Source organism: Bos grunniens, chromosome 2 (assembly GCF_055505025.1).
Source record: "Bos grunniens cultivar Pamir isolate PY7600 chromosome 2, Bosgru_T2T1.0, whole genome shotgun sequence".
Taxonomy (NCBI): Eukaryota; Metazoa; Chordata; class Mammalia; order Artiodactyla; family Bovidae; genus Bos; species Bos grunniens.
Genome location: NC_141166.1, coordinates 46,952,690 through 46,979,656, shown reverse-complemented (window position 1 = coordinate 46,979,656; position 26,967 = coordinate 46,952,690). Strand labels below are relative to the sequence as shown.

Sequence of the window (26,967 nt, the reverse complement as noted above, 5' to 3'; positions counted from 1 at the left end):
TTCCAATGAATATTCATGACTGATTTCCTTTAAGATGGACTGGTTGGATCTCCTCACAGTCCAAGGGACTCTTAAGAGTCTTCTCCAACACCACAGTTTAAAAGCATCAATTCTTCAGCGCTCAGCTTTCTTTTATAGTCCACCTCTCACATCCATACATGACTACTGGAAAAACTTTAGCTTTGACTAGATGGACCTTTGTTGGCAAAGTAATGTCTCTGGTTTTTAATATGCTGTCTAGGTTGGTCATAGCTTTTCTTCCAAGGAGTAAGTGTCTTTCAATTTCAAGGCTACAGTCACCATCTGCAGTGATTTTGGAGCCCCCCAAAATAAAGTCTCTCATTGTTTCCCCATCTATTTGCCATGAAGTGATGGGACTGGATGCCATTATCTTAGTTTTCTGAATGTTGAGTTTTAAGAATCTGGTTAGAGCAAGTAAATTAATACTGATCCTAGAAGATCACAAAAGGAATTTAACCAACTTGAGGGTTACAATTTACGTGTTAATTATTTGTCTTCTTTTATTCATTAAAAAAATATTTTATTTTAGTTTTTCTGACCATGTTCCAAGGTATGTGGGATCTTAGTTCTCTGACCTGGATCAAACCCGTGCCTCCTACATTCGAAGCAGGAAGTCTTATCCATGGGACTGCAAGGGAAGTCCTTATAGGTTTTCCTTTTAAAAACAGATATAAGACTAAGAAAGCGTAGGATCAGTGCCTTACAAATGACAGGTTGAAGCCCTGAACCTCCCCAACCCATCTTCAGGATGGCTCCGTAGATGCCTGCAGTGGCTCATCCATTTCATCCAAGCTAGGGATTGGGAGATGGGTGTAAACGCTCAACTGCGACAATCTTGGGATCATGTGCTGGCCATGCAGTTTGTCAGTTGATTGACATTGAACTTAGTTTCCTCAACTGCACTATATGTCTAGTAATTCGTAGCCATTGTACAGATGTGAGATTATGTAACAGTGGTACTGATTATTTACAGAGAACTCCAGGAGGTCCAGGCATTCCTTTAAGTGCTCAATCTGTTTTATCTCCTGTAATTCTGCTCAGATAGGAACTTCAGAGCTGGGGCCTGAAGACTGGCAATTTAGAAACCTACTCAGTTAACCCTCAGATCAATCAAGTTGAGAACCATGGATGTGTACTAATGTTCAGACACTGATTAACCTCTTGGGGTTTTAGAGAGACACAAAAACCTCATCCTGCCACTCACTAGCTGAAGATACTTGTCTGAGTCTTTTACCTCTCCAAACCTCATTTTTCTTGCTCAAATGAGAGCAAAAATAGCATCCACTTCTGAGAATTACTCAGAAGGTGAAATGAACCAGTTTGGGTGGTTATACATGTGGCACACACAAAATCTTTATAATGTTAGCTGGTGCCTGTAGGCCGACTCCTTTTTCTTAGGTGACCTTCTGACCTCTGCGCCTAGGTCATCATGTTAGTTTAAATTTAGCACTTTCCATCCACACGGTTCATTTCAAATCCTAAGTTTTGGGGGAGGGAATAGTGTGTTATGGTGGAAAAATCCTTGTTTTGGATCCAGCTGGACTGAGTTCGAATTTGTATATTCATTTGAGCCTCCATTTCCTCCTCCATGACATGGGGGATCCTCTACATTGTTGGGAGAATGAGAAATAATTGATGTAAAGGTACAACGTACAGGTATTGCATTATTATTGGTGTAGTTTTAAAATCTACAAGATGTGAAAACAAAAAGGCAGAAAGCTCTTTAAAAAATTCAAACAGGAAACAGAGGCAGAGGGTGGGGAGAAGGTGGAGGATGAAGAAAAGCTGGGGAGGTTCAGACTCCCAGAGGAGAGGTCTTCACATCACTGTCCCCTCCCCCCAACACCCCCTTCCCCACTAGGGGTCAGCACTGGACAAGAATGGTTACCTCTGCTTAGGGCTGGGCTGGGCAGGACCCCACACCCATTTGGTGCTGAATTTCCTCACAACTCAGCTAGAGATCTGTTTGGACCCAGGAAGAGCTCTTGCCAGATGATCGGGGAGCTTGTCCACGGCTGCAGTGTTAAGATTCAGGCCACAGAACAGAGGAAGCATTTTTCTCCGCAGACCCTTTTCAAGCGAGAATGACATTTTACTGGTCTCAAGTAAAGTCTGTCTGTCTCAAGTCTGTCCTTAAAAATTAGAGAGCTGATAAACACTAAATGTAGTGATTAAAAATGCTTTCCAATAAAACATGTCCAGCTTCCTGGTTTTTAGTTTGCATGTTGACAAATTGTCTGTGGTCACCTCTGAATGTAGGGAAATTGGGCACGGTTCCTTTAAATAAGAAACATTTTTCTGTTCAAGTGAGTCACCTCGGTTTTCCAGCTTTCAAAATCAAGTTTATTTTCTAGTTCTTTCTGTTCAGGAATTTTCTTTCTCTCTTCCTGAAGACCAGAGTTTGCCCTTCTACTGGAAGGCAATGGTTTCACAGGTTCTCTTTCTTTTATCTCAAGATTTTTTTAAGCCCTGCTGAATTTGGTAGCAAATTCTGAACATAGAGAGGAGAGAACCAGGAAGTGAGTCTTCCAGGGGCAGGCATAAAAGCCTGGTGGAGGCATCGAAAGTAAAAGTAAACTTCTTCCTGGAGGCGTTTCCAACCCCACTTCTTGTCTCCCCCTCCCGCTTGTCTCATTTCCAGGGATTTTTCTCCAGCTTGGTTGTAAGAACCAGCCTCAGCAATCCGACGTGTGAAGTTAGGCAGTGTGGGGTCTTGTCGTTGGGAGTTTGGTGGCTGGGATGTTGCCAGGACTGTGTGGAGCAGGTGAGTGCCTGGTGCCCAGTTGGCTTCTGGATGCCGCCTTTCTCACTCAAGGACTTCCCTGGGGAAGTTACCTGCCAGGGTGCCAGGTTCTGAGTGGGTTCCTATCTGAACCACAGCCCCTGGCTTTGCTACTTTTTAATCTGAGGACTCTCCAGTTCCTCTGCTGCCCAGGGAAGAGTCCTGCCAGGGTGCCAGGTTCTGAGTGGGCTCCTATCTGAACCACAGCCCCTGGCTTTGCTACTTTTTAATCTGAGGACTCTCCAGTTCCTTTGCTGCCTCGAGTATAGGTACACTGTCTGTCTCCTGCTGGTTTACTTTAGATTTCCCACAAGGCTTTATTTACCTTCTAATGTTTATTTTCTTTATCGCTTGTCCTGGGGCAGAGGGTTGAATTGATCACTCAGTCAGGTCCCGATTCCCTATAAGCCTTTGGTCTTGGGGACCCACGGCCCCTCCCTCCACCTCTGCCCTGCTTTACCCATTTTCTTGAATCTCCCCACTCCCAACCTATCTCCTATCCTCCTCGCTGGCTCCCAAAGTGTGTGTGTTTGCTAGTCGCTCAGTCATGTCCGACTCTTTTCGACCCTAGAAACTGTACCCGCCAGGCTCCTTTGCCTATGGGATTTTCCAGGCAAACATATTGGAATGGGTTGCCACTCCCATCTACCGGGGATCTTCCCAATCCAGGGATCGAAACTGCGTCTCCTGCATTGGCATGTGGATTCTTTCCCACTGAGCCACCTCCACATCTTACGATATATAGCCTTAATTGCTCTGTATCTTTGTGAAATGTACCATTGTTTTGTGTGTGTACACTACGTCTTAAACTGTGTGACCAGAGCAAGAAAGTAATTTCTCTGTACCTCTGTTTCCTCATCATTAGTGGGATTAACACTCCCTCAACAGGTAGCTGTGAGGATTTATTTGACAATAACAGCTTTAGCCACTTAGTGGCTGGTGTTGCTCTGTACCCAGTAAGTGTTAGCAATTATTATTACATGTTATGTATTAGTATTCATATTGTATTTTGCTTGTTCTGTTTTTGACTTTTTATTTTATTTGCAAGTAAGCACTCTGTACTTTAATAGAACTTTAAGTTAAAGTACAGAGTTCTGTTCTTTAAGTGTTTTGCCTGGTCCCACTTTATAACCGCTGCTTATTATTCCATGACGGACAGTTTCTACAACTTATATAAGGACTATAGAAGAACTGGCCCACCAAGAACTTAGCTGGATCCAGCTTGCAAACCTTTGCCATTCTGATAGGTACAAAGTAGGTAGCTCATACCTACTTTGTATTCCCCAGCTTAGTCATGAGTTTGAGTATCATTTGCACACTTTGGCCATCTGAGTATCTCTGTCAAGGAACTCTATAATCAGATCCACTGTCTTTCGTCAGGGTTTCTTTTCCTTGTTGATTTGCAGGAGACCTTTGTATATTCAAGATATTTCTACTCCTGGGGCACAACCTGGGAACATGGACAAGAAAGATGTGGTCCCTGCCTTTGTGAAGATCACAGCCTAGGACAGGAACCACCCATAAAACAGCAGGACAGATATTGGGTGGATATTCAGGAGGTCGCAAGAAAAGAGCAAGGGGGCACTTCCTGGGCTAGGATTTAGCCACTAATAGGTTTTCCTTCTGTGGCTACCTTCTCACTCGGAGTTCTCAGGGCAGAGTCAAAGGAAGTTAAGGGCACAAAAGGAACACAGCACTCTTACCTAGCCCTGTGCAGGTGGAGGGGTATTTTCAGCTATCGCGTTAATCCACTCGGCTGTGAAATTTGCCCTCTGAAAGCTAATACTCCATTTGGGGAAAGAGAACATGTAGTTTCAAAGAAGAGAGGGTTTTTTTTTTTTTTTTTTCTTATTCTTTCTCTGCTTTAATCATCAGAAAACAACTGATGAGAGCCAAAGGCAAGGCTAAAGTGAGTTTTGTTCTCTGTTTTATCTCTAGGTTCCAGTCCATGGTGAGGGCCCTGGGATTTTATTTTTCCTTTGGTGAGTTTGGCTGGGCCTTTTGGGAGGAAACACTATGATTCTAGAGTTTTCTAGACCTAGACTGCTGAGGGTGAGATCTGGTGGTCTTGGGGTCATGGAGGTGATCTTGTACGCGAATGTAGATGGGGGAAACCATGAGAGTTTCTGTGGGGGTCAGTAGACCCTCTGAACCATACTGAGGGCCCCATAGTTTCCAGAACTCAAGATCACTCAGGAGTGCTCAGTGAGTATTATTGAAGGAAATCACTGACGTCTTAATAATGAACCCATAAAAATCTGTACATTTCTGAAAAGGAAAAGAAAGGGTTCTTAGCTATCATTCAGTTCAATTTTTTCCTTTGGAATGTGGTACGGAAGCCCCAAAGAGAAAATGACCTGCCCAAAGTCACATAACCAGAGGCAGGTCTCAGATGGCCAGGTCCCCACCCAGCACCTACCTCTTATTCCACGGGCTCCTTCTTGGAGATGGAGACGGGGTTGCTGCCTGGAGGCTGGCCTGCCTCACTCAGCCTATGGTGACTCAGGAGTTTTGAAAACAGGAAGTAAGCGAGCTACGCTGTTGGTTCTTCATTTGACTCTAATTCCTGTCTTAGATCTACTGAGAGAAGAGGCCTGTGAAGTGGCTGCTGCTGTGAAGGTTCCAGGATCCGCCTCTGGTAAGATCTGATGGGACTTTGGAGAGGGAAGGCCTTTGATTCTAGAACTCTCTAGGCTACCGAGAATGGGATCTGGCAGGTTCGGGGCCCATAGGGTAATCCTTGTATTTGAGTGTAGATGGAGAAACTTGGAGAGTTAGCCATGCCTCTGAAGGCCATGGTGAGGGTCCAGAGATCCCAGATGTCTGTGTCCCTCCAGCTTCGGTAGATGATGCATTCCTGGGTTTTAGAGGGAGAATACTCCAAGTATATTCATCTTTACAGAGGCCTCACCCTTATGCCAGCCAGACTTATCAAAGAACAGAAACCAAAATTCAAATCTCAACTGACTTTGCTGCTGTAGCTACCCATCTGCCGACCCACAGACCACCAACATAAACACACACACACCTAAACAGACACACACAGAAACACACACAGGGCTAAGCACTCAATTATTTATTTATTTCTCTTTCCGGGGTGGGGGTGGGGGTATTAAAAGGGTAAGGAACAGTACCGGCCATAATATAATGGCAATAGATTGATAATCAGTATTTGTGGAGTTAAGCGTTCATAGGTGGAATTATGAATTTCATTCCAACATTGGTTTGGAAATGTGAGATTAAGCATTTACAGGTGAAGTTATACATTTGTTCAGTTTGATAGGTTCTAAATTTGGTTGGAATGTGGATACCTTTCCTGGGCTGTGTGATAGTGCTGGCTGGGGCCCTGCAGTGAACAGAGCTTGTGTGGGCCTCCGGCAGGTTCTGGGGGAATCCCAATTTGGAGTGGGAACCCCAATTCGGAGTGATCCTCCTGGACTGGAGGGAATGGCCATCCTATTACCTAGGGCTTTCAGGTCTGAGACTAACTTTCTAGTACTCTTGAACTTTGAATGAGACACAGATTTTTGTCTCAGAAGAGGAATGCAAATTTTGGGTAAAACTTTCTCCAGCTTTGAGATAGTTTTCCATAAGACTGAGAGAGCTAAGATGCTGCTAGTATGTTGTTAGAAGGATTGTTTGTGATTAGATGAGATTTATTTGCAATTTAATTGTGGTGTAACAGGCAGTGCTAATTTGGGACTCTGGGATGAGGTGCTGAGATTTAAATCCAGGCTCCAGCACATACCAGCTTGGTTGTAAGGTTCTGACCTTCTCTCTGCTTTAGTGGATTTGTTAAGAATTTTTGTTTGTTGTTTCTTTTGGGAGTTTCTTTAAGAATTCCAAAGACTGTATAGTCCATGGGTTCACAAAGAGTTGGACATGACTGAGTGACTTTCACTTCACTTCACTTAGTCTTTTAAAATTTTAAATAATTCATAATCTTTAAAAATATTTTGATTATGTGTCTTTATTAAATTTCTTCACTGGCTTCCAACTGCAACTAGAATGAAATCTAAATCTTTGCAGGGTCTGTCACTGAGCCTCTTGAGATGCTCAAATCTGGGCCTGATACCTCTCACTAATTTATTTCTGAACTGATTTTTCATGGTAATAAAGTGAAGATGATAATAGCAATTTCTAGAGAGGATTGCAGTAAATGAGACAAGAAAAATATTTTTATGTTTATATGGTTATATGTTATAAACATTTATATATCATAATACAAACATTTGGCTATATAAAAACACTTTGGAGCATACATTATAAAAATAATAGATATAGTTACATATCATATAATACAAGTATATGTATGTGGGCTTATTACTTAGATATTGTATAATTGAAAGTAAAAGAAAATTTCTGAAGGCCTTTCCATTTCCACCCCTCTCCTCTATCTTGCATGCAATATACATCAATATATTCAAATTGATATATTCTACATATGTATATGCATACATTATATATGCATATATGTGAATAAAATTGGGGAAAAACCCACAAATGTGACCCCAAAATTACTTCTAAATTTTTCCAAGTGGTATTTTTCTTTTAAAAGTTCTCTAAGGAACAAGTGTTACTTTTACTATTTTAGGATGAGAAAAATAGAGCAATGAATATTCTTTTTAAAATATTACTCTAATAAAGTTTCTGGCTTATGAGCTTGTGCAATAAACCCAGATCCCATAAAAAAAGAAGTGCCTTTTAGTTCCTCTTCCTATAAAGCCTAATCTAGAGGTGGCCCGTGGTTAATGGTATAAAATCTAGAGCAGGTAATAGTGCTTCCCAGGTACTACGAGCAGAGAGACGGGTGACCTAAACAAAGACAATATTAAACCACAACGTGTTTTGGAAAATCTGGGTCAGGAAAGAAGCCTCGCCAGTACTTTCTCTACTAAGTGAAAGTAGTAGGGATGCGATGTAAAAATCACTTAGAAAGCACTGCCAGGCTATTGCAAAGAAAATGAAATGACCTGGTTATAGAGGATGGGAGCCAATCATGTTATATTCAAACTCATGTCATTCTGGCTTTGGATTGGATTTTTTTATACGTCAGGAAATGCTGTTGAACACGTAACAAAAGCCTTAAAAAGCTTTATATCTTTCATCTCAATAATGCTATTTCTAAGAAATTATTCTAATAAAATAATCTGAGTTGCATTGGAGATTTGCATTGTAAGATCATCCTAAATGTCATCACTGACTCAATGGACATGAGTTTGAGCAAGTTCCAGGAGATGTGAAGGACGGGGAAGCCTGGCATGCTGCAGTCCATGGGGTTGCAAAGAGCCAGACACGACTAAGCAACTGAACAACAACAAAAAATGTCATCAGAGACTGGTTAAATTATTGCCCATTTGTATGATTATATAACTTACAGATTTTCAAATCCATGTTGTAGAAAAAAAAAGACATCAAGTTGTACTTATAATATTATCAGTGGAAAAATACACCTCAGAAATACAGTGTGTTCAGATAGGAGGGAAAATATATAAACAGTACTAAAATATTTGGTAGGAAAGACAGTAAAATATTATTAGGTAGTTATCTTTTTTTTTAATTATTTATTTGTTTATTTTTGGTCGCACTGGGTCTTCACTGCTGCCTTGGGCTTTCTCTAGTTGCTGCGAGTGGGGGCTACTCTCTAGTTGCAGTGCACTGGCTTCTCATTGCTATTGCAGGGCACGGGCTCTAGGTACGCGGGCTAGGAGTTGTGGCGCATGGGCTCAGTTGCTCTGAGGCATGTGGAGTCTTCCTGGACCAGGGATGGAACCTGTGTCCTCTGCACTGGCAGGCAGATTCTTATCTACTGTACCACCAGGGAAGTCCTAGCTTTGTTTTTTAAGTTTTTTTTAAATTGAAGTATAGTTGATTTTCAATATTGTGTTAATTTCTGCTGCAGAGTCAAGTGACTCAGTCACATGCACACATGCGCGTGCACACACACACACGTATACATATACATTATTTTTTTCAATATCCTTTTCCATTATGGTTTATCATAGGATACTGAATATAGTTCTCAGTGCTGTACGGCAGGACCTTGTTGTTTATCCATTCCATTTATAGGAGCTTACATCTGTGAACTGCAACCTGCCACTTCATCTCTGCCCCTACGCCCTCTCCCTTGGCAACCACACGTCTGTTTCTGTTTCATAGATAGGTTTCATTTGTCCTATTTTAGATTCCATAGATACGTGGTATCATATTGTATTCATCATTCTCTTTCTGATTTACTTCATTTAGTACGACAATGCCTGATTGCTGCAAATTATATTATTTCGTTATTTTTTATAGCTGAGTGATATTTCATTGTGTATATATATACCAGATCTTCTTTATTTGTTCATCTGTTGATGGACACTTAGGTGGCTTCCATGTGTTGGCTATTGTGAATAGTGCTGCTATGAACATAGGAGTGAATGTATCCTTTTGGATTAGAGGTTTTGTCTGGATATATGCCCAGGAGTGGGATTGCTAGATTATATGGCAATTCTATTTTTAGTTTTCTGAGGAACTGCCATACTATTTTCCATAGTGGCTGTACCAACTTACATTCAGAGAAGGCAATGGCACCCCACTCCAGTACTCTTGCCTGGAAAATCCCATGGATGGAGGAGCCTGGTGGGCTGCAGTCCATGGGGTCTCTAAGAGTCGACTGAGCGACTTCACTTTCACTTTTCACTTTCATGCATTGGAGAAGGAAATGGCAACCCACTCCAGTGTTCTTGCCTGGAGAACCCCAGGGACAGGGAAGCCTGGTGGGCTGCCATCTATGGTGTCGCACAGAGTCAGACACGACTGAAGTGACTTAGCAGCAGTAGCAGCAGCATTGGCCATTTATAGTCTCCTTTGGAGAAATGTCTCTCTGGGTCTTCTGCCCATTTTATAGTTGGGTTTTTTTTGTTGTTGTTGAACTGTATAAACTGTTTGTATATTTTGGAAATTAAGCCCTTGTCAGTTACATCATTGGTAAATATTTTCTCCTATTCTGTAGATTTTTCATTTTGTTTTTTTGTTTTGTTTTTTTTTTTTTGAAGGGAAGGATTTTTATTTATTTTCTTCACTTCTTTGCTTGATACATATAGGTCTCAGTAAATTAGTGTTAAGTAAATGTATTCATTTTACATGTAACAAAGGCTGTGTGCCTGCTCAGTTGGTTTAGTTATGTCCTACTCTTTGTGACCCCATGAACTGTAGCCTGGCCAGGCTCTTCTGCCCATGGGATTCTCCAGGCAAGTATACTGGAGTGAGTTGCCATTTCCTTCTCCATCATTTTGTTTTTGGTTTCCTTTGCTGTACAAAAGTTTGTAAGCTTCATTAGGTCCCATTTGTTAATTTTTGGTTTTGTTTCTATTGCCTTGGGAGACTGAAAACATTGGTACAATTTATGTCTGGAATGTTTTGATTAGGGCTTTTAACTTTGGATGATAGAATTATAGGTATTTTTATTCTTTTATCTTTCCTGTATTTTCTAAAATGAATACAAAAAGCATTGTTATCAGAGTCAGAAAATCATATCAGAAAATAATTGTTATACTATCAGAAAACAACTGCAAAGGGGGAAAAAAGGAGATTCTGCTTTCATTTGATTCTTTGGTTGATTTTATTCTGTAAAATGATATTTTAGCAATGGTTAGAACTGTTAAAAGATCTAAGGACACTGGACTTAATGGTACTAAACAGAACTGGACCCAGTTCAGATCCTTTCCAGATTCATATACTGGAATAAAAATAGGACTTTAAGTAGAGCTTTTAATTTAAGTTCATGTACATTTAGCATAAGTAATACACGCAAATGGTAAAGATTCACACTGTGCAAAGGGTGCAGAATGCAGAGCAAGTCACTTCCGGTCCACACCCGGGCCTCCCCCACCCCCAGACCTCTAGTTCCTCTCCTCTCAGGCAACCAATGTATTTTCTTCAAAGATCTGTGAATACAAAAACTAGGCACTTTATGAGTTTGGTATGTCACTTTCCAGAATTTCTGTATCTTTTTTTTTTTCTGCTTTTATGTCTATAATCACTGAAAATCTAATTGTGTTGTTTGAGTGTTTCTGAAAAGTAGCTATATGATTCTTGGTTATTATATCTTCACTGACATAACACATCTTGAATATCTATGCATTTTAATTTTAGAAGGTGGAGGACATCTTCTTAAGTGCTGCACAACTTTCAGTGTATGACTATACTGTAGTTGACTTGAGTGAAGTAAGTGAAGCTGCTCAGTTGTGTCCGACTTTTTGCAACCCCGTGGACTGTAGCCCACCAGGCTCCTCCGTCCATAGAATTCTCCAGGCAAGAATACTGGAGTGGGTTGCCATTTCCTTCTCCAGGGATCTTCCCGACCCAGGGATCGAACCCAGGTATCCCGCATTGCAGACAGACACTTTAACCTCTGAGCCACCAGTAGTTGACTTAACCACTCCTTTATTGGAGGACTTTTGGGATGTTTCTAGTTATTTAAGCTTACATATCATGCTGTCGTGATATGTACAAACCCTGTAGAGCATATGTGCTCCTATAGAGTGTGATTTAAGAAATGAACTCACTAGTCTGTTTCCTGGAACGTCCAGCAGCTTTGTTTGTTGAACTTTGAACTTATGCTTTTAGGTGCTGGCCAAATATTTAAGATATCAAATATTTTTATAATAATTGATTGCTTTTGCAGTGAATGATCTAGGCTCTGCAGTCTTTGTGACTCCAATGTAAAACAAAATGCATCTTCCCAAGAAACTGTCCCTACAGTTCCCTAATCAAGAAAACGCTTTGTCTAAACAGTAATGCCAGCTCTAGACCAAAAGTGTGAAAAAAAGTTTTGCCAAAAAATTTTGCCATGATTCCAATTCTAAAAAAGGAAATAATCAGAGACATGCCCAGGATATATGAAAAAGTCCCTCAATGCAATATTATTTTAACAGTAAAAAAACAGAAAATTGCTTAGAATCAATTTTATTTTCACATGCTGGAATTCAAGAAATACTAAAAATATGCCAAAGAAGAATGTTTATGGTAAGGGTAAATGTTCGTTCTAATTATTGAGTGGGTAAAAAAAAACCCAGGTGTACATATTTGTTTTTTATATAAATGTATCTTTATGTGTATGTGATGTACGATAATGACCACTGTGACGATGTTATAATTTATTGTATTTTCAATTTTTACCCTTCCCCCTCAAAAAAACCCCACTGTTCTATAATCAGCATTGGGAGGTCGGAAAAAGAAAAGCTAAAAAGCTTCAAAATCTTTTGGATTACTTTAAAACAAGTTATTTTTCTGTGGGCCACTTTTAAAAAATACTAAAATTTACCTTAATGTTTCTATTTTAACATCTGATGTACAAAATACACAGGTCCTGATTCACTCTATCACCCCTCAAGTGATAGTCAGGATTCATGGCTTCATCCAAGAATGTCAGTGAATGCAGGGAGCTTAAAAATTCAGGAGCCTTGTTTCAGGGAGGAAAGAGATCCAAACAGGTTAAGATTATTTGATGTCAAGCAAAATGCCCAGAGGCACAGAGTCTGTGGGAACAAGCAAGTGATGGAGCTGAGGTTAAAGGTTTTCTAGTTCAAGGTTCGCAGACAGTAGCCCTGAGGTAAGGCAGCATTTGAGTAAGCCTTCAAGGAAAAGTTCTTCAACTATGAAGAGGTTGAAAATTGCTGCTTCCAGCTGAAGTTTCCAGTGAGGAAGCAGGAAAATTAGGAGGGTAAGAGAAGTGTTCAGGTTACATGAACAAGTGTTCATGTAAGTGTTCATATAACCACCTGCTGTGGGGCCGGTGGTGTCCAGCCCCACAGCCAAGGTGTTTCCTTTCTTTCAGGTGAACACGCCTTTATTCATTAGTTGTTGGTCGTTACTCTGCAAACATTATAGGTGTTACAGACTCAAAGTGGGGCTTCCCTGGTTGCTCCGAAGGTAAAGAACCTATCTGCAGTACAGGAGACTTGGGTTCGATCCCTTGTTTGGGAAGATCCCCTGGAGAAGGGAATGGCTACCCACTCCAGTATTCTTGCCTGGAAATCCCATGGACAGAGGAACCTGGAGGGTTACAGTCCATGGAGTGGCAAAGAGACAGATGTGTCTGAGCGACTATCACTTTCACTTTCATACTCACAACACTGCAGGAGAGGTTGTTCTTTTGATCTCACCTTACCGAGGAGAATCTCACCCTGAGAGGCTCTGAAGTGCCCAGGCCTGGGCCAGGCCCACCCTGGGTTCTGTTCTAAGTTCTGTCTGACCCCACAGCCCCACTGCCTAGACACTCAGCTGCTGGTGAGATTCCTGGCTTTGACAGTGACCATGTAGCCTGTCTCGAGTAGTCATGTCCCAGTCTCGTTACTATGCTGTGTCTGACATGAACCCTGCTCCAAGGGCTCCTTGTGCCTAGAATATAGACCTATCAGAGCAGGGAAGGTGAAGGAGAAATCCATGGTGACTCAAGGGGCTCAAGGGGGAAAACTCCAGATTTGGGGCTTCACGAGTGTGTGAAGCTTGTCTGTGGTTTCTTGAAACACTACCCCTCCTTTTCTTACCTGCTCAAATGTGTGTGTGTTAGTTGCTCAGTTGTGTCTGACTCTAGGAGACCCCATGGACTGTAGCCTGCGAGGCTCCTCTGTCCATGGAATTCTCCAGGCCAGAATACTGGAGTGGGTACCTATTCCCTTCTCCAGGGGATCTTCCTGACCCAGGGGTCAAACCCAGGTCTCCTGCATTGCAGGTGGACTCTTTATCATCTGAGCTACCAGGGAAGCCCACTCAAACAAGTAAGTATGTGGAAATAGGGCTACCCTGGTGTCTCAGTGGTAACAAATCTGCCTGCCAATGCAGGAGACGTGGGTTTGATCACTGGGTCAGAAAGATTCCCTGGAAAAGGAAATGGCAATCTACTTCAGTATTCTTGTCTGGGAAATCCTATGAACAAGGAGCCTGAAGGGCTACGGTCCATGGGGTCAAAAAAGAGTCAGACACGACTTATCGACTATACAATAGCAATATGTGAAAATATCCCATAATTTGAGTTGAAAGGCTGACCAAGTTCTTCTGGGTTCTGTTTCCAGTCTTGGGTTCTTGACCAGCTGAGAGAGCCAGTCTTGAGGCCCTTGGAGGACAACAGTGTCCTCCCACCACCATTGTTTCTGCCAGATCATATCACTTTTCCCACCTCCAACCCTTCCAATCTGTCCTCCACACTTCATTTTATTTTTTAAGTATAATTTTTATTTTATACTGGAGTCTAGTTGATTTACAATTTTGTGTTAGTTTCAGATGTACAGCAACATGATTCAGTTACACATATATGTATGTCCCCCACACTTTAAATGTTAATACTAAATTGGATGACATCATTGTCGTGCTTACGACGCTTTCTTAGTTTCCCATTACCTCCAGGACAGAGCCTGACCCCCTTGACCCATGGTCTGCGCCCTTCATAATGGTTCCTGGTCACAGTTCCATCCCTTTGTCTCACCATTCCCTCTTTCAGACTCTTCACGGTTACTTTTTGAGCTCCCCATGCCTGTCTGAACTGACTTGAACATTCTTGCCTCCATCTTTTGCACACATTATTTCCTTTAAGAATTGTCCTTCACCATCTTTTCCCCAAAGGTGACTTCTCTCCAAGAAGCCCTTCTCCCAGGTTGAGTTAAGGCTCTATATTTCTCCTGTGCTCTGGTTACAACTCTCTGACCACTGATTAGTTTGTAAATCTATTTTCCAAAACAATGTTATGTTCTAAAATGATAACGAGTGGGAACCTATTTGTTTGTGGGGTTTTTTTTTTTTCATTTTGTTTTTCTTCTTCCCTGTATCTTTAGCATAATGTCTGGCATATAGTAGATGTAATAGCATTTGATGATGGAACAAACCAGTAAGTGGTAGTTTTCTTTCTCATCTGGAAATAACATTGTGTTTTAACCTAGGTAACAACTACATTCTCCTAACACTTGAAAAGCATGGCGCTCACCCAATGTCTCTATAATATTGGGGAGCAGCTGGGCAGTGACGACCTGGCTGCCCTCAAGTTCCTAAGCCGGGACCACATCCCATATAGGAAGCAGGAACCCATCAAGGATGCCTTGATGCTATTCCAGAGGCTCCAAGAAAAGAGAATGTTGGAGGAAAACAATCTGTCCTTCTTGAAGGAGCTGCTTTTCCGAGTGAATAGACTGGATCTGCTGCTTAACTACTTGTATACCAGCGAGGAGGAGATGAAGAGGGAGCTTCAGATACCCGGCAGGGCCCAGATCTCTGCCTACAGGTGGGGAGAACCTCCACGGGGTGGACCTGGGAGCTGTGGGTTTGAATGGATACATCTTTATGGGCAGGGCTGACATTGTATGTAGGTTGTCTGTGTGGAGTGACTTTGGAGGCTCTGGTAAGAAGTTTCACCATGGCCAGATTAAGAAATGTAGAGACTTAATGTAGAATTCAGAGAAAAAAAATACTAAAACCAATAAAGTAAAACTTTCTTTACATAGTGAAACATTACCAATAGGTACATGTGCTAATTGCTTCAGTCGTGTCTGACTCTTTGTGACTCCATGGACTGTAGTCCTCCAGGCTCTTCTGTCCATGGGGATTCTCCAGGCAAGAATACTGGAGTGGGTTGTCATTTCCTCCTCCAGGGAATCTTCCCAACGCAAGGATCGAACCTGCGTCTCTTACGTCTCCTGCGTTGGCAGGCGGGTCCTTTACCACTGGCACCACCTGGGAACCCACTGAAATTCAAGTAGCCATGCTTCAACCATTCTAACTCTCCTCTCTGTTACATGCCTGTTATCTCGATGCCTCTGCTTTGCTGGTGTTCACACTGTGCACTTAACTTTGCCTATTATTAAATAAAGCATTATAGCTTCCCACTCGAGAACCTGTCCCATCTACTTGTGGATGACTATGAAATTCTCCACAGGGTTTTAGGCTTTTATTACACACTTTAAGGCTTGTGTTACCAAGTTCTTCAGTGAGGTGTGTGCTGTCAGTCATTCTGGATTGGCCAGACTGGACCCCCACAATAATTGTTTTTTTTTTTTAATGGTATAAGATAACCATTAAAAAAAATGATTCATTTATTAACTTACTAACGGTTGTGCTGGGTCTTCAGTTCTGCACCTGGGCTTTCTCTAGCTGTGGCGAGTAGGGGTTACTCTTTGTGCAGTGCATTGACTTCTCATGGTGGTAGTTTCTCTTGTTGTGGAACACAGGCTCTAGGCGCGTGGGCTTCAGTTGTTGCAGGACTCCGGCTTGGTTGTTTCACTGCACATGCTTAGTTGCTCCAGAGCAAATGGAATCTTCCCCAACCAGGGATAGAACTCGTGTCCCCTGCATTGGCAGGTGGATTCTTACCCACTGTACCACCAGAGAAGTCTTAAGATAATCACTTGTACTCTATCCCTGGCCATACACTGGAAACACCCACTGTAATAACCAATCATCCTAAAGGTTAAACAGCTTCCACAATCTCACTTCATAAGCCAGTCTGCAACACCCAATGACTGCTTAATCCCCGTGACTCCAGATGCTGTCAGAAGAACGGCAGTGGCTTGGGCTGTCTGTCCTGCCAAAGGTTTAACACAGTAGAGAAATTATTTTTCTAATTGTTCTGGAGCCTATGGGCCTGAAATTGAGGCGTTAAGATGACGGGCTCTCTTTTGGAGGCTCTAAGGGAGAACCTAATTCATGCTCCTCTCCTGGCTTCAGGCAGTCGCAGGCAGCCCTTGGTGTCCTGCTTTCAGATGCATCACTCCAATCTTGCCTCTCTCTTTACCTTGTTTTCTCTCCTTTGTGTCTGTGTCTAAAGTTCCCTCTTCTTTTAAAGACACCAGCCATCGGGTTAGGACCATCTTAATCCAGTCTACAGATGGACAAGGTAATGGGGGTATGAGGGGCCCAACATCAAAGGGTGAGGAGCAGGGCAACTGGGTATGTTCGGAGAGGAATGAGGAGATGGTGGTAAGGCATGGCCAGAGATGAAGAGGCAGACTAGGCTCAGTTCACAAAAGCCTGTGTTCCAAGAGGAGGTGTTTGGGCTTCCTATTGAAGGGAGTGGCTGGGAGAACATTGACTAGTTTTAATTGAAGAATTAGGGTTAAACTGATCTGTGTTTTGAAAAGAATAATATCCAAAATCAAGCTTTTTTTTTGTTCTTTCTTTGCAACAAGATCTTGATCTTATAGTGAAGGACAAGGGGAAAACACAATTGACTCAACTGATATTAACTGAAAGTTAAAATTGGGGAACTTTTAAAATTTTTAATTAAATTAAAAATATTTATTTAGTTATTTTGGCTGTGCTGGATCTTCATTGCTGCATGCAGGCTTTCTCTAGTTGCAGAGAGCAGAGGCTACTCTTCATTATGGTATGCTCAATCTGGGGCTTGTGGGCTTCAGTAGTTGCAACTCTTGGGCCCTACAGCATGGGCTCAGTAATTGTGGCACATGGACTTAGTTACCCTGGAGCATGGGGGATCTTCCTGGACCAGAAACTGAACCTGTGTCCCCTGCATGAGCAAGTGGATTCTTAACCACTAAACCACCAGCGAAGTCCCTGGGGAATTTAAATTCCATTAAGAGTGGGATAGTTGAGCATGAGCCATGAGTCTTCAGTGTCACAACACCAGCCCCTTTCCAAGAACTCAACTCATAAATCATGTCATTAGCTGGTTTTATTTTAAAGGGAGGCCAGAGGATCAAGTCCACGCGATTCCATATATCAGATGGGAAATAACTTAAGAAAGTTAAAGTGTTTCTGTTTCCCCCTATAGGATTCTGCTTTTCCAGATTTCAGAAGATGTGAACAAAGTAGAATTGAAGGACTTTAAGTTTTTTTTGAGCCAGGAGATTGCCAAATGTAAGCTGGATGATGACATGGTAAGACCTGGTGTCTCACCCGAGGTGTAGCCCTGAGGGTGAGTCAGCTGGTGGGGATTACTGAGACTAAAGAGAGCTCTTGTCAGTAAAAGCAACCTGAATTCTCACTTTTTAACCAAGGGAGAAGAATGCCGTCTGAAATGAGTGCTGTAGATATGATGCCTTTGTATAATATAAGGTGCTGCTCACATTAATTATCAGGGACAAGACAGAGTGAGGAACAAAGGGAGAAGGCTGGTTGTGGGAGCCTAGGTCAGTGTGGGGGCCTGTAGAGCCAGGAGAGCCTGGTGGGCCTGAGACCATTTCCCCACTTCTGCAGTCTCTGAAAAACCTGGGACCTGGAACTCTGTGTGTGTGTGTGTGTGTGTGTGTGTGTGTGTGTGTGTGTGTATGGTATGGTGTGTCTATACATATATGTGTCTGTACTGTGATGTAATGCTGTATGTGTGTGTGTGTGTGTGGTATGGTGTGTCTATACGTATGTGTGTCTGTGGTGTGATGTAATGCTGTATGTGTGTGTTTGTCTGTGTGTGTGTGTTGCAGTGCCCTGGTCACTGCACTGTTGTTAAGGACCCTCAGCCTGGAGGTGAGTGGGTGCCAGAGGCAATGTAGGGTGTGAGGCAGTTCCCAGGGCTGTTGCCATGGGGACTGGGCAGCTGCATCTCAGCCATGTACCTGGGCTGCTTCACTGTCTTCACATAAAAGTGTCCATAGATGGTTGGGCCTAGAGACTGGGTGACATCTGAGGTGACTTCTTCTCTGTGTTATTTCTGTCTTTTGGGGCCAGAAAACATGAATTCCCTCCCTGATAGTTTATTGATTGGCTTTATAAGACCAGGATGTCCTCTTAAGAGGATCAGCTTGGGAAGCTAGGTGGGTGTCTAATTTGGAGAAAGTGGAAATAAAAAAATAATAATCTAAAAGTCAGTAAAACTCCATCCTGTTTTCTAACTTGACTTCTCATCCCTCTAGACTTTGCTTGATATTTTCGTGGAGATGGAGAAGAGGACCATCCTAGGGGAAGAGAACTTGGACACCCTGAAAAGAATCTGTGAGCAGGTCAACAAGAGCTTGCTGAAGAAAATCTATGATTATGAAGAATTAAGAAAAGGTATAAATAACCTGAGAGCTGTGAATCAGCAAAATGTAGTCTTAAATTGACAGATGCTTCTATGTCATAACTGTTTCTAATCAAATATGTGTATGTTTCTTTTAAAATTCAGAGAGAAGAATGAGCCTTGAAAGAGATCCATATGCATTTTCAAATGGTAATACTTGCAGATATGTTTTCAAGGTCTATTTAGTTAATTTACTTCCCAGGTGGCTCTAGTGGTAAATAAGCCGCCTGCCAATGGAGGAGATGCAAGAGATGCGGGTTCAATGTCTGGGTCGGGAAGATCCCATGGAGAAGGAAATGGCCACCCACTCCAGTATTCTTACCTGGAAAATCCCATGGACCGAGGAGCCTGGCAGGCTACAGTCCCTGGCCTCTCAGAGTCGGACAATGACTAAACTACAAGCCTCATTGTCTCCTCTCTACAACCTTTACCACATCTGCATCTTAATGGACCTGCTTTCCTAATAGCAGCGATTACTAGTCACCTCTGCACTTTGGAAGATGTAAAAGGAGTTGTCAAAAGGCAGAGACCCTGTAGCCTCAGGCTGGCAAGTTTGAAATAACAGGCAGAATGAGTCAGCAGTAAGATTCTCCCTTATTCTGTGGACTGCAAGTATATTATGTTCAAGGTAGTCAGTGAATTTACATTTTAAAAGGGACCTTATGTTGTCCTGGGTGCCACCTCTTTACTAACCAATATCGTCCCTGTCACATTTCATTCCAGATATGTCACAATCGCTTCCAGAGGAGGGCTACTCTAAGATGCCGGCCATGTCAGACTCTCCAGAACAGGACAGTGAGTTGCAGGTACCAGGAAATTCCCATTCTTTCCCCTTTTGTGCTGCAGATTCTAGTTATTGTGTTCCTAAGCTTTTTTTTTTTTCCCCCAAATAAACTTATAAGGGACAGAAACATAGTGAAAAGTGTTGAGAACTATAGAAAAATTCCACAAAAGCACAAGTTTAAAATGTGACTTTGGAATTTGGTAAAGGCGATCTCTTTGGTTTCCCGTGTGTTAAATGTCTATTTTAAAACCAAAGATGTTGGAAGAGTTGGAGGACAGAGGAGTAGGGAGCCTCTAACCTGATCCCTTTAGCAGCTGCCTCAGCCTAAATGGGAGGGGGCTTTTGGGGGGAGAGTCAAACAGGACTGGAAGAAGCAAAGTCTTCGTTTAGCTTGGCATTTCAAAACTGTTTCTCCTTTGTAATTAGGCGTAAGCAGCAAATGTTCACGATCTAGTCACCTCTATGTTCTCCTCCCATTGAGCAGGCCCAAGAATTGCCTTTCCTGGTATCATTTCTGTTTCTGTAGCCTTCAACACTTGACCACCTTCTTAGTCATCAGCCCATTCACTCTTCCCAGGGAAGCAGAGGAATTGCTATAAGCCAAAAGTCTATTGAAAAAAACTTGAAATTAAGCTTAGGAGAGACCACTCACTAGTGGACTCCAGAGCAAATTACCAGACCTCTCTTGGTACGGGCATCAAGGATTAGCCAAAGTCACGTGGCACTTTATAATCAGTAAAGCATTTTGCTGACATCATCCCCACCCATCAGCTAATGACACCAAGGGCAAGAGAGATTCAATAACTTGTTCCAGGTTTGAGGGTATTGAGCCAGGAATTTAGCCCCCTAGTCTGGGGCCCTTTCATCTACCTTGAGGAATTGCATGGATTTCCCAATAAATGCTAAATATCTCAGCACTAAAACAGCCCTGGGGAAATCAGGAGGTCACAGGGTCACTGTCAAGTACTAGAACCTGGATAGTGTAACCCATAGCATAACCCGTCTGTCTCCTCCAGTCACTGTGGTCCTCAGAGCCAAGTTAAGCCATCAGCTTTAAAAATCCTGGGACCATGCTGTGTTGTGTGATGGATAGGTCCTCAGCTGTTAGCCCAAAGCATGGATGAGATGATCAGAGAGCCAAGGGAATCACAAGGTCACAAAGGGGCAACCTAAAGACGGCACTACAATAGTCCTTAGTCCAGCAACTCCTGACTGAGCTCTCTCAAATGAATAATAAATCCTAGTCCCTGACACAGATGTTCTGTGCCTTGAGCAGAGATGAGAATAAGTAATACTAATACAATATGACGACAACAGTATTAATATAAGTACAAATGCTTAGGAGACCCAAATATTGGGACACTGACTTTACACACTAAACTGTGGGGAAGAAGTCTGGGGATCCTTTGTCAGGGGAATGAATGGAAACTAGTTGCTTAGGGGAGCAGTGCCAGGTTGGGGTGGGGCCATGGAAAATGCATTCGCATCCCAGTTGGGCTTGGGTGATGCCTAACCAAAGCTGACCCAGAGAGTCAGCTCCTGGGTTGGATTTTTGTTTTCCAGACATCTGACACAGTTTACCGAATGACAAGCAAACCTCGGGGATACTGTTTGATCTTTAACAATTATGATTTTAGCATAGCACGGAAGCAGGTGCCTGAACTTCAAGACCTTAAGGATAGGACTGGAACAGACTTTGATGCAGGTACAGTAGAACAGAAAAGAAATATTTCTAATACCTATGTTTTTGTTGAAAAGGGAGAACAAAAGCTGTATCAACAGGGCCACATGTTTCAAAAAGGTGGATCTAACCATATTTCCCTGTGGACACAAAGAACATTCTTATATATTTGCTAGTTTTCTGCTTTTGTTTTTTTTAAATTAATTTTAAAATCAAAGAAATATATTTATAAAGATAAAATATTAAATCTTACTAAAAGGCTACAAGCAACAATAAATTTTGTTTTTATTTATTTTTGGCTACACTAGCTCTTCGTTGCTACATGCAGGCTTCTCTAGTTGCAGCTACTGGGCTTCTTGCTGTGGTGGGTTCTCCTGTTGTGGCTTGAGGACTCTAGAGTGCAGGCTTAGCAGTTGTGGTTCATGAGCTTAGTTGTCCAGTGGCATGTGGGATTCTAGTTCCTGGACCAGGGAACAAACTTGGGTCCCCTGCATTGGCAGGTGGATTCTTATCCACTGGACCACCAGGGAAGTCCCTAAACTTCATTTTTAATTCAACTAAATGCATAGAGCTTCTGGAGAGTGTATTAGGTGTTGAGTGAAAACATTGCTTTTGTATAAACCATTTACAGAAGTTGGGCTCTGAGTGCAGCAGAAATTGAGTTCTTAACATAAATAGCATTTTCAAATGTTAAACTAACCAGAAATTCTTTGGCTCAGTCTTTTCTGGCTAAGATTGAGATCTTATAGGTTGAATGAAAAATAATTTGCATCATGTAAATGTAGATATGACAACTAAAACCAATAAAAGAAATAATCCAACCCAATCCATAGTGATATTAAGAATTTCAACTTGATAAAAGAATTTTTGAAAATGATGTTTATGAGTCATAACATCAGGTAATGACTTATTTCTTTTAAATAGAGTAGCGCTTAGAAAATTAAGATAGGTTGATTTTATTTTTATTTTTTAGATAGGTTGATTTTAATCATCAGGAATCTGTGAATGTTTTCTGTTAACATTTGTTTTTTCAAGCAAGTCTATTCTAAGGTTTTTAAATAGCCATAGAGCTTAAGTTCACTGGCTACATCATTTATCATCATATATCTTGGTTTATTTTAATAAGAAAGGAAGCATATTAAAGAGTATTATATTTACATAGTACTGGTAATATATAGATTTCTGCTGCTTCAACTAAATGTTATAAATGTTTAAGAACACCAAGTGCTCATCATCCACAATAGGAACTCAATACAAAAGTCTAAAATTTATAAATAAATAAGTAGAAATGTACCCAAATTCATTACAAAATGGAGGCTTATACCGCCTCCCCCAAATAGTTAAAAGTTGAAAGTGGTTGCCTTCACAGAAGTGGCTGGACAGAATATAACTGGGTAGTAGGAAAGAGTAGAGAAGGGGTAACTTATAAGTCTTTTAGTTCTACTTGACTTTTTAAACATTCATATCTTGTATTTTGATAAACAGCTCTGAGAAGATACAGGATAAAATAAGTATGGATTTTGTATTAAAAAATTGTTTTGCTTTCTTTCTGGTTATGTAAGTAGTACAGTTAGTTTTTAGACTGGTTCGGTAGTAAGCCTTAAAAATAGCTTACCCATCTTGTAGACTAGTTGAGAAAAGACAATAGCAGTCTCCCCTTTCTCATTTGCCTGAGACCTGGGAAATGTTTGCAGCTAGTGGCGGTAAATATTAGAAGCCTGTGGAATCCAGCCACTAACATAGTGGGTCTTGTTCTTAAATTCTGGTTCAAATTCTTATCTGATCAATGTTCTCTCTAGTTCTAGGTTGTGGTCTAGGAGTTACTGCTGTATACTATTGACTTTCCTTTCGTTTTCAATAAGTGTATTTATTTTTGGCTGCATTGGGTCTTCATTTCTGTGTGTGGACTTTCTCTAGTTGCAGTGAGTGGGGGCTACTCTCTGTGTGGTGTGGAGGCGTCTCATCGTGGTGGCTTCTCTTCTTGCAGAGCGTGGGCACTAGAGTATGCAGGCTTCAGTTTGTTGGTATGCCCTGGGCTTAGTTGCTCCAAGGAATGTGGAACCTTCCTGGACCAGGATCTAACCCATACCCTCTGCAGTGGCAGGCAGGCAGATTCTTAACCACTGGACCACCTAGGAGGTCCAATATGACTTTTCTTATTTCACTTTTCAGACGCTTTGGATAAGACCTTTCGTGAACTTCATTTTGAGATAGTGCACTACAAAGACCAAACAGCAAAGGGAATCTGTGAGGTTCTAGAATCCTACCAGAAGAAGGACCACAAAAACAAAGACTGCTTCATCTGCTGCATCCTCACCCACGGAAACAAGGGCATCATCTATGGCTCCGATGGGCAAGAAGCCTCCATCTATGAGCTGACCTCTTACTTCACTGGCTTAAAATGCCCTTCCCTTATTGGCAAACCCAAAATCTTTTTTATTCAGGCTTGCCAAGGGGACAAGTACCAGAAAGGTGTAGCCGTTGAGACCGACTCAGAACAGATGGAAGCCTATTTAGAGGTGGACTCATCACCTCAGAAGAGATATATCCCAGATGAGGCTGACTTTCTGCTGGGGATGGCCACTGTGAAAAACTATGTTTCCTACCGAAACATCTGGAATGGGGCCTGGTATATCCAATCACTTTGCCAGAATCTGAGAGAAAGATGTCCTAGGTAATTTTTGCTTATTCAATCCTGCATTCATCTCCAAATATCTAATTGTGGATCACATAGCTGATTCTCAGGTCAGTTGCAGAGTGAAAGAGACAGCAAGTGTTAAGATCTTTAGTTCACAGATGGAAAAACCTGAGATGCTTACAGAGGATTTTCTTTTATTTAGCACTTCAAAGGACAATCAGTGTATCATAGAGCTGGAGAGATGGCAAAATCATATAGTACAGCTCTGTTTTTAGGCAGAAACATGACTGAACGCACTCAACAAGTTTGGAATTTCAATGTTTAACATTCTCTTACTGTGTCAAAAGTGAAAGTGTTAGTCTCTCAGTTGTGTCTGACTCTTTATGACCCCATAGATTGTAGCCCACCAGGCTCCTTTGTCCATGCAATTTCCCAGGCAAGAATACTGGTGTGGGTTGCCATTTCCTCCTCCAGGGTATCTCCCCAACTCGGGAGTGAACCCAGGTCTCCTGCATTGCAGGTGGATTTTTTTTTTTTTAAACCATCTGAGCCACCAGGGAAGCCTTCTATAATATCTTACCAACCTCAAACCCTCTTGTGGGAGTTAAGAGCCAAAGAGTAGAAACCTTTTATATTCCCAATAATTTGACTTCTTTGAAGCTCACAAAATATGGGGAAGTATCTTTTCCTCATTTATTATCTTATGTTTCCATTAATTAAATGATAGTATGGCTTAGTTCACCTAATGTACATACAACCAGCAAATAAATAGCAAGAACTCCTCTCCAAGTTGCTTCTAGTTTTGTGTCTCATTATGTTTTAAGTGTGTGAAGAGCAAGAATTGTCCATGGCAGAGAAAGGACTGAGAGGGAACCATAACATCCAGGCTACATTTTCATTTTGTAACTTAGTGAATGAACCTGCAAGGTTCCAGGGGGCTAGCTACAGAATTGAATGAACAGGTTGCCCAACTAAACTTATAAGAGGTGCTGGTGAGAAAGGGGTGGAGTTGCTGCAGGAGACATTCTATTTCCACTTGCTTCAAGTTTGATGGGGCCATCAGTGAATCCACAGAAGAAATGCCAATTTGAGGCAGAGAATATTGAGGGGCCTTGAGGAGATTAGTGGGTAAGTGACATCATACTTGGAGTTGAGTGAAGTACAAATAGGTCAGGAGGGAAAGAAACCAAATCCAGTGTTGACACTGAGGTTTCTGATGGTCATAAGATCCCTAATAAACCAAGGGTAAGTTATGAAGCTCTGAGAACTTCTTTACCTAGAAAGCTGGGGTAGGCCTTGGTTTAACACCATATGAATTCAAATGCCCGATGTTTTGAGGGAAATAATTATCACTAACCACAGTAGATGATAGTGATTTCCTCCCATAGATGGTCACAAGGTTCTGTTACATTTTTCAGGGGTGAAGACATTCTGACCATCCTAACCAAGGTGAACTTCGAAGTAAGCAAACTGGATGACAAGCAACGTATGGCCAAACAGATGCCACAACCTACTTTCACACTGCGAAAAAAACTCTTCTTTCCTCTTAATTGATATTGTTTAGTTGTGTAACTAGACAATAGTTATGCAACTGAACAATAGTTAAAATGCTGCTACTTTATTCTCTTTCTTCTTCTTTTTATTTTCAAATAGCTGGGAAAGCATGGGAGTCAGGACAATATAATTTTAATGCAAATTCAAGCCTAAATCTCTGGCTTTGTAGACAGTAACAGTCATAGCTGTGGGCTTGATTTAAATTGTGTTTTTAATTTGATGAAAAGGTTTAAAAATGAACTAAAATGGATACAAAAAGCACAGTAAGTTTAAAAGAAATATCAAAGATCATGGAGGGAGATTTTTGTGATCTGACCTAGCTAAAAAATCCTGACTATTGAGGTTCAGGGTATAAAGTTCCCATATCCAGCCTGATTGCTGCTGGTGTGTATGATAAGCTGTCCTGGAAACATGTGACCCTCCTCTCCTTAGCCATGAGCAGACCCTGATTTTCAGTGTTGAAAACCACCACTCTTTAGACTTCAGTTTCAAAAGCTTAGAGATTATTTTCCTTTTTTAAAAAAAATTATTCATAAATTCAGCATTCAACCTACTTTTAAGAGAAATGATGTTAATATTAACTTCTTTTGTACTTCCAGTAGGTCTTTTCCCAAGCTATCCTTTATACTAATTTGCAAGATTTTTTTAAAATAAAAAATTTTTAAAAATTCATATATTAAAGATTTTTAAAATACCAAATGATTTTGTTTTTTTAAGAATCTTTCCAAACTCCCTTTTCAGCTTTTATATACATGCTTCTGCAGTGCTGAACATGATTTGCTTTTTTGCTAACAATGCAGTATGCCTTTTATACATTTGCTCTTTCTTTATATGTTCAATTCACTTTAAATCTTTAGTAATTAATAGTAATGTAATAAATATTTTTAACAGAACAAAATATAATTTTATCATACTATTCCTTGGAGATTGTTTTCATTTTTTTTTGCCAGTGGAACCTAGTCTTACAGGTAGAAAATGTTTGGGTCATAGATATGTTTTCCTTGAGCCTTCCAATATTTGTTCACATAGTTGTATTTCTTAAACATTTCTTGTCTAAAAAAACCCCACTTCTTCTCCATATTTAAAAATTGGAAGCTGTCACATAAAAACCAGAATACTTTCTTTTGATGATCAGAGTATCTGACCACATTTACACCATGCTCCTGTTTGGCAACAATGAAATGCGTTCACCGAATTTCCACAACCCTTACCCCATACCCCAATCCCCACACCATCCTGCCCAATTCCCTCACTGAGACTGCTGCCAGTTACCATTTATCACTGTGCTTATGTGGTTATTTTTTCTTATGTTAAGCCCACTTCCCTTATTTATATTGCCTGCCTTCTAGACATTTGAATTCTGGGAATAGTTTAGAGACGATGACAGGAATCATCAGAAATTCTTCCCAAATCATAGAGTTGGGAACATATTGAGAAATAGGGGAGTAGAGACACATATAAGAGAGAAAAGGTTTGGGGGATCAATTCAACAAATTATCATTCTTGCTAGTGAAATGTCTGG

General features: G+C 41.3%; 2 protein-coding genes across 6 annotated transcripts in view; one reads left to right on the top strand and one right to left on the bottom strand.

Annotated features, from left to right (window-relative positions):
• The first annotated feature begins 2,315 nt into the window (after positions 1 to 2,315).
• On the top strand, positions 2,316 to 26,361 carry CASP8 (caspase 8). 2 transcript variants are annotated; one of them, XM_086346040.1, is made up of 12 exons: positions 2,316 to 2,540; positions 2,663 to 2,785; positions 4,742 to 4,785; positions 5,379 to 5,441; positions 14,725 to 15,062; positions 17,565 to 17,670; positions 18,643 to 18,781; positions 18,894 to 18,938; positions 19,512 to 19,594; positions 21,136 to 21,277; positions 23,426 to 23,927; positions 25,310 to 26,361. In XM_086346040.1, exons 5-12 carry the CDS (start codon positions 14,758 to 14,760, stop codon positions 25,443 to 25,445), a joined length of 1,458 nt encoding a protein of 485 aa, XP_086202166.1. In that variant the 5' UTR covers positions 2,316 to 2,540; positions 2,663 to 2,785; positions 4,742 to 4,785; positions 5,379 to 5,441; positions 14,725 to 14,757; the 3' UTR covers positions 25,446 to 26,361. The 2 variants fall into 2 exon arrangements, with proteins under 2 accessions (XP_086202166.1, XP_086202158.1); XM_086346032.1 differs by lacking the exon at positions 2,316 to 2,540 and having other exon boundaries at positions 2,590 to 2,785.
• Positions 16,164 to 26,967, bottom strand: part of FLACC1 (flagellum associated containing coiled-coil domains 1) — a 49,092-nt gene continuing 38,288 nt past the window's right edge. Inside the window, exon 15 of one of the 4 annotated variants that reach the window (XM_086346062.1) lies at positions 16,164 to 16,358. In XM_086346062.1, coding sequence (XP_086202188.1) covers positions 16,301 to 16,358 — 58 coding nt within the window. In that variant the 3' untranslated portion in view covers positions 16,164 to 16,300. The remainder of the gene's footprint in view (positions 16,359 to 26,967) is intronic. The other 3 variants (XM_086346072.1, XM_086346145.1, XR_015144031.1) reach the window with 3 other exon arrangements.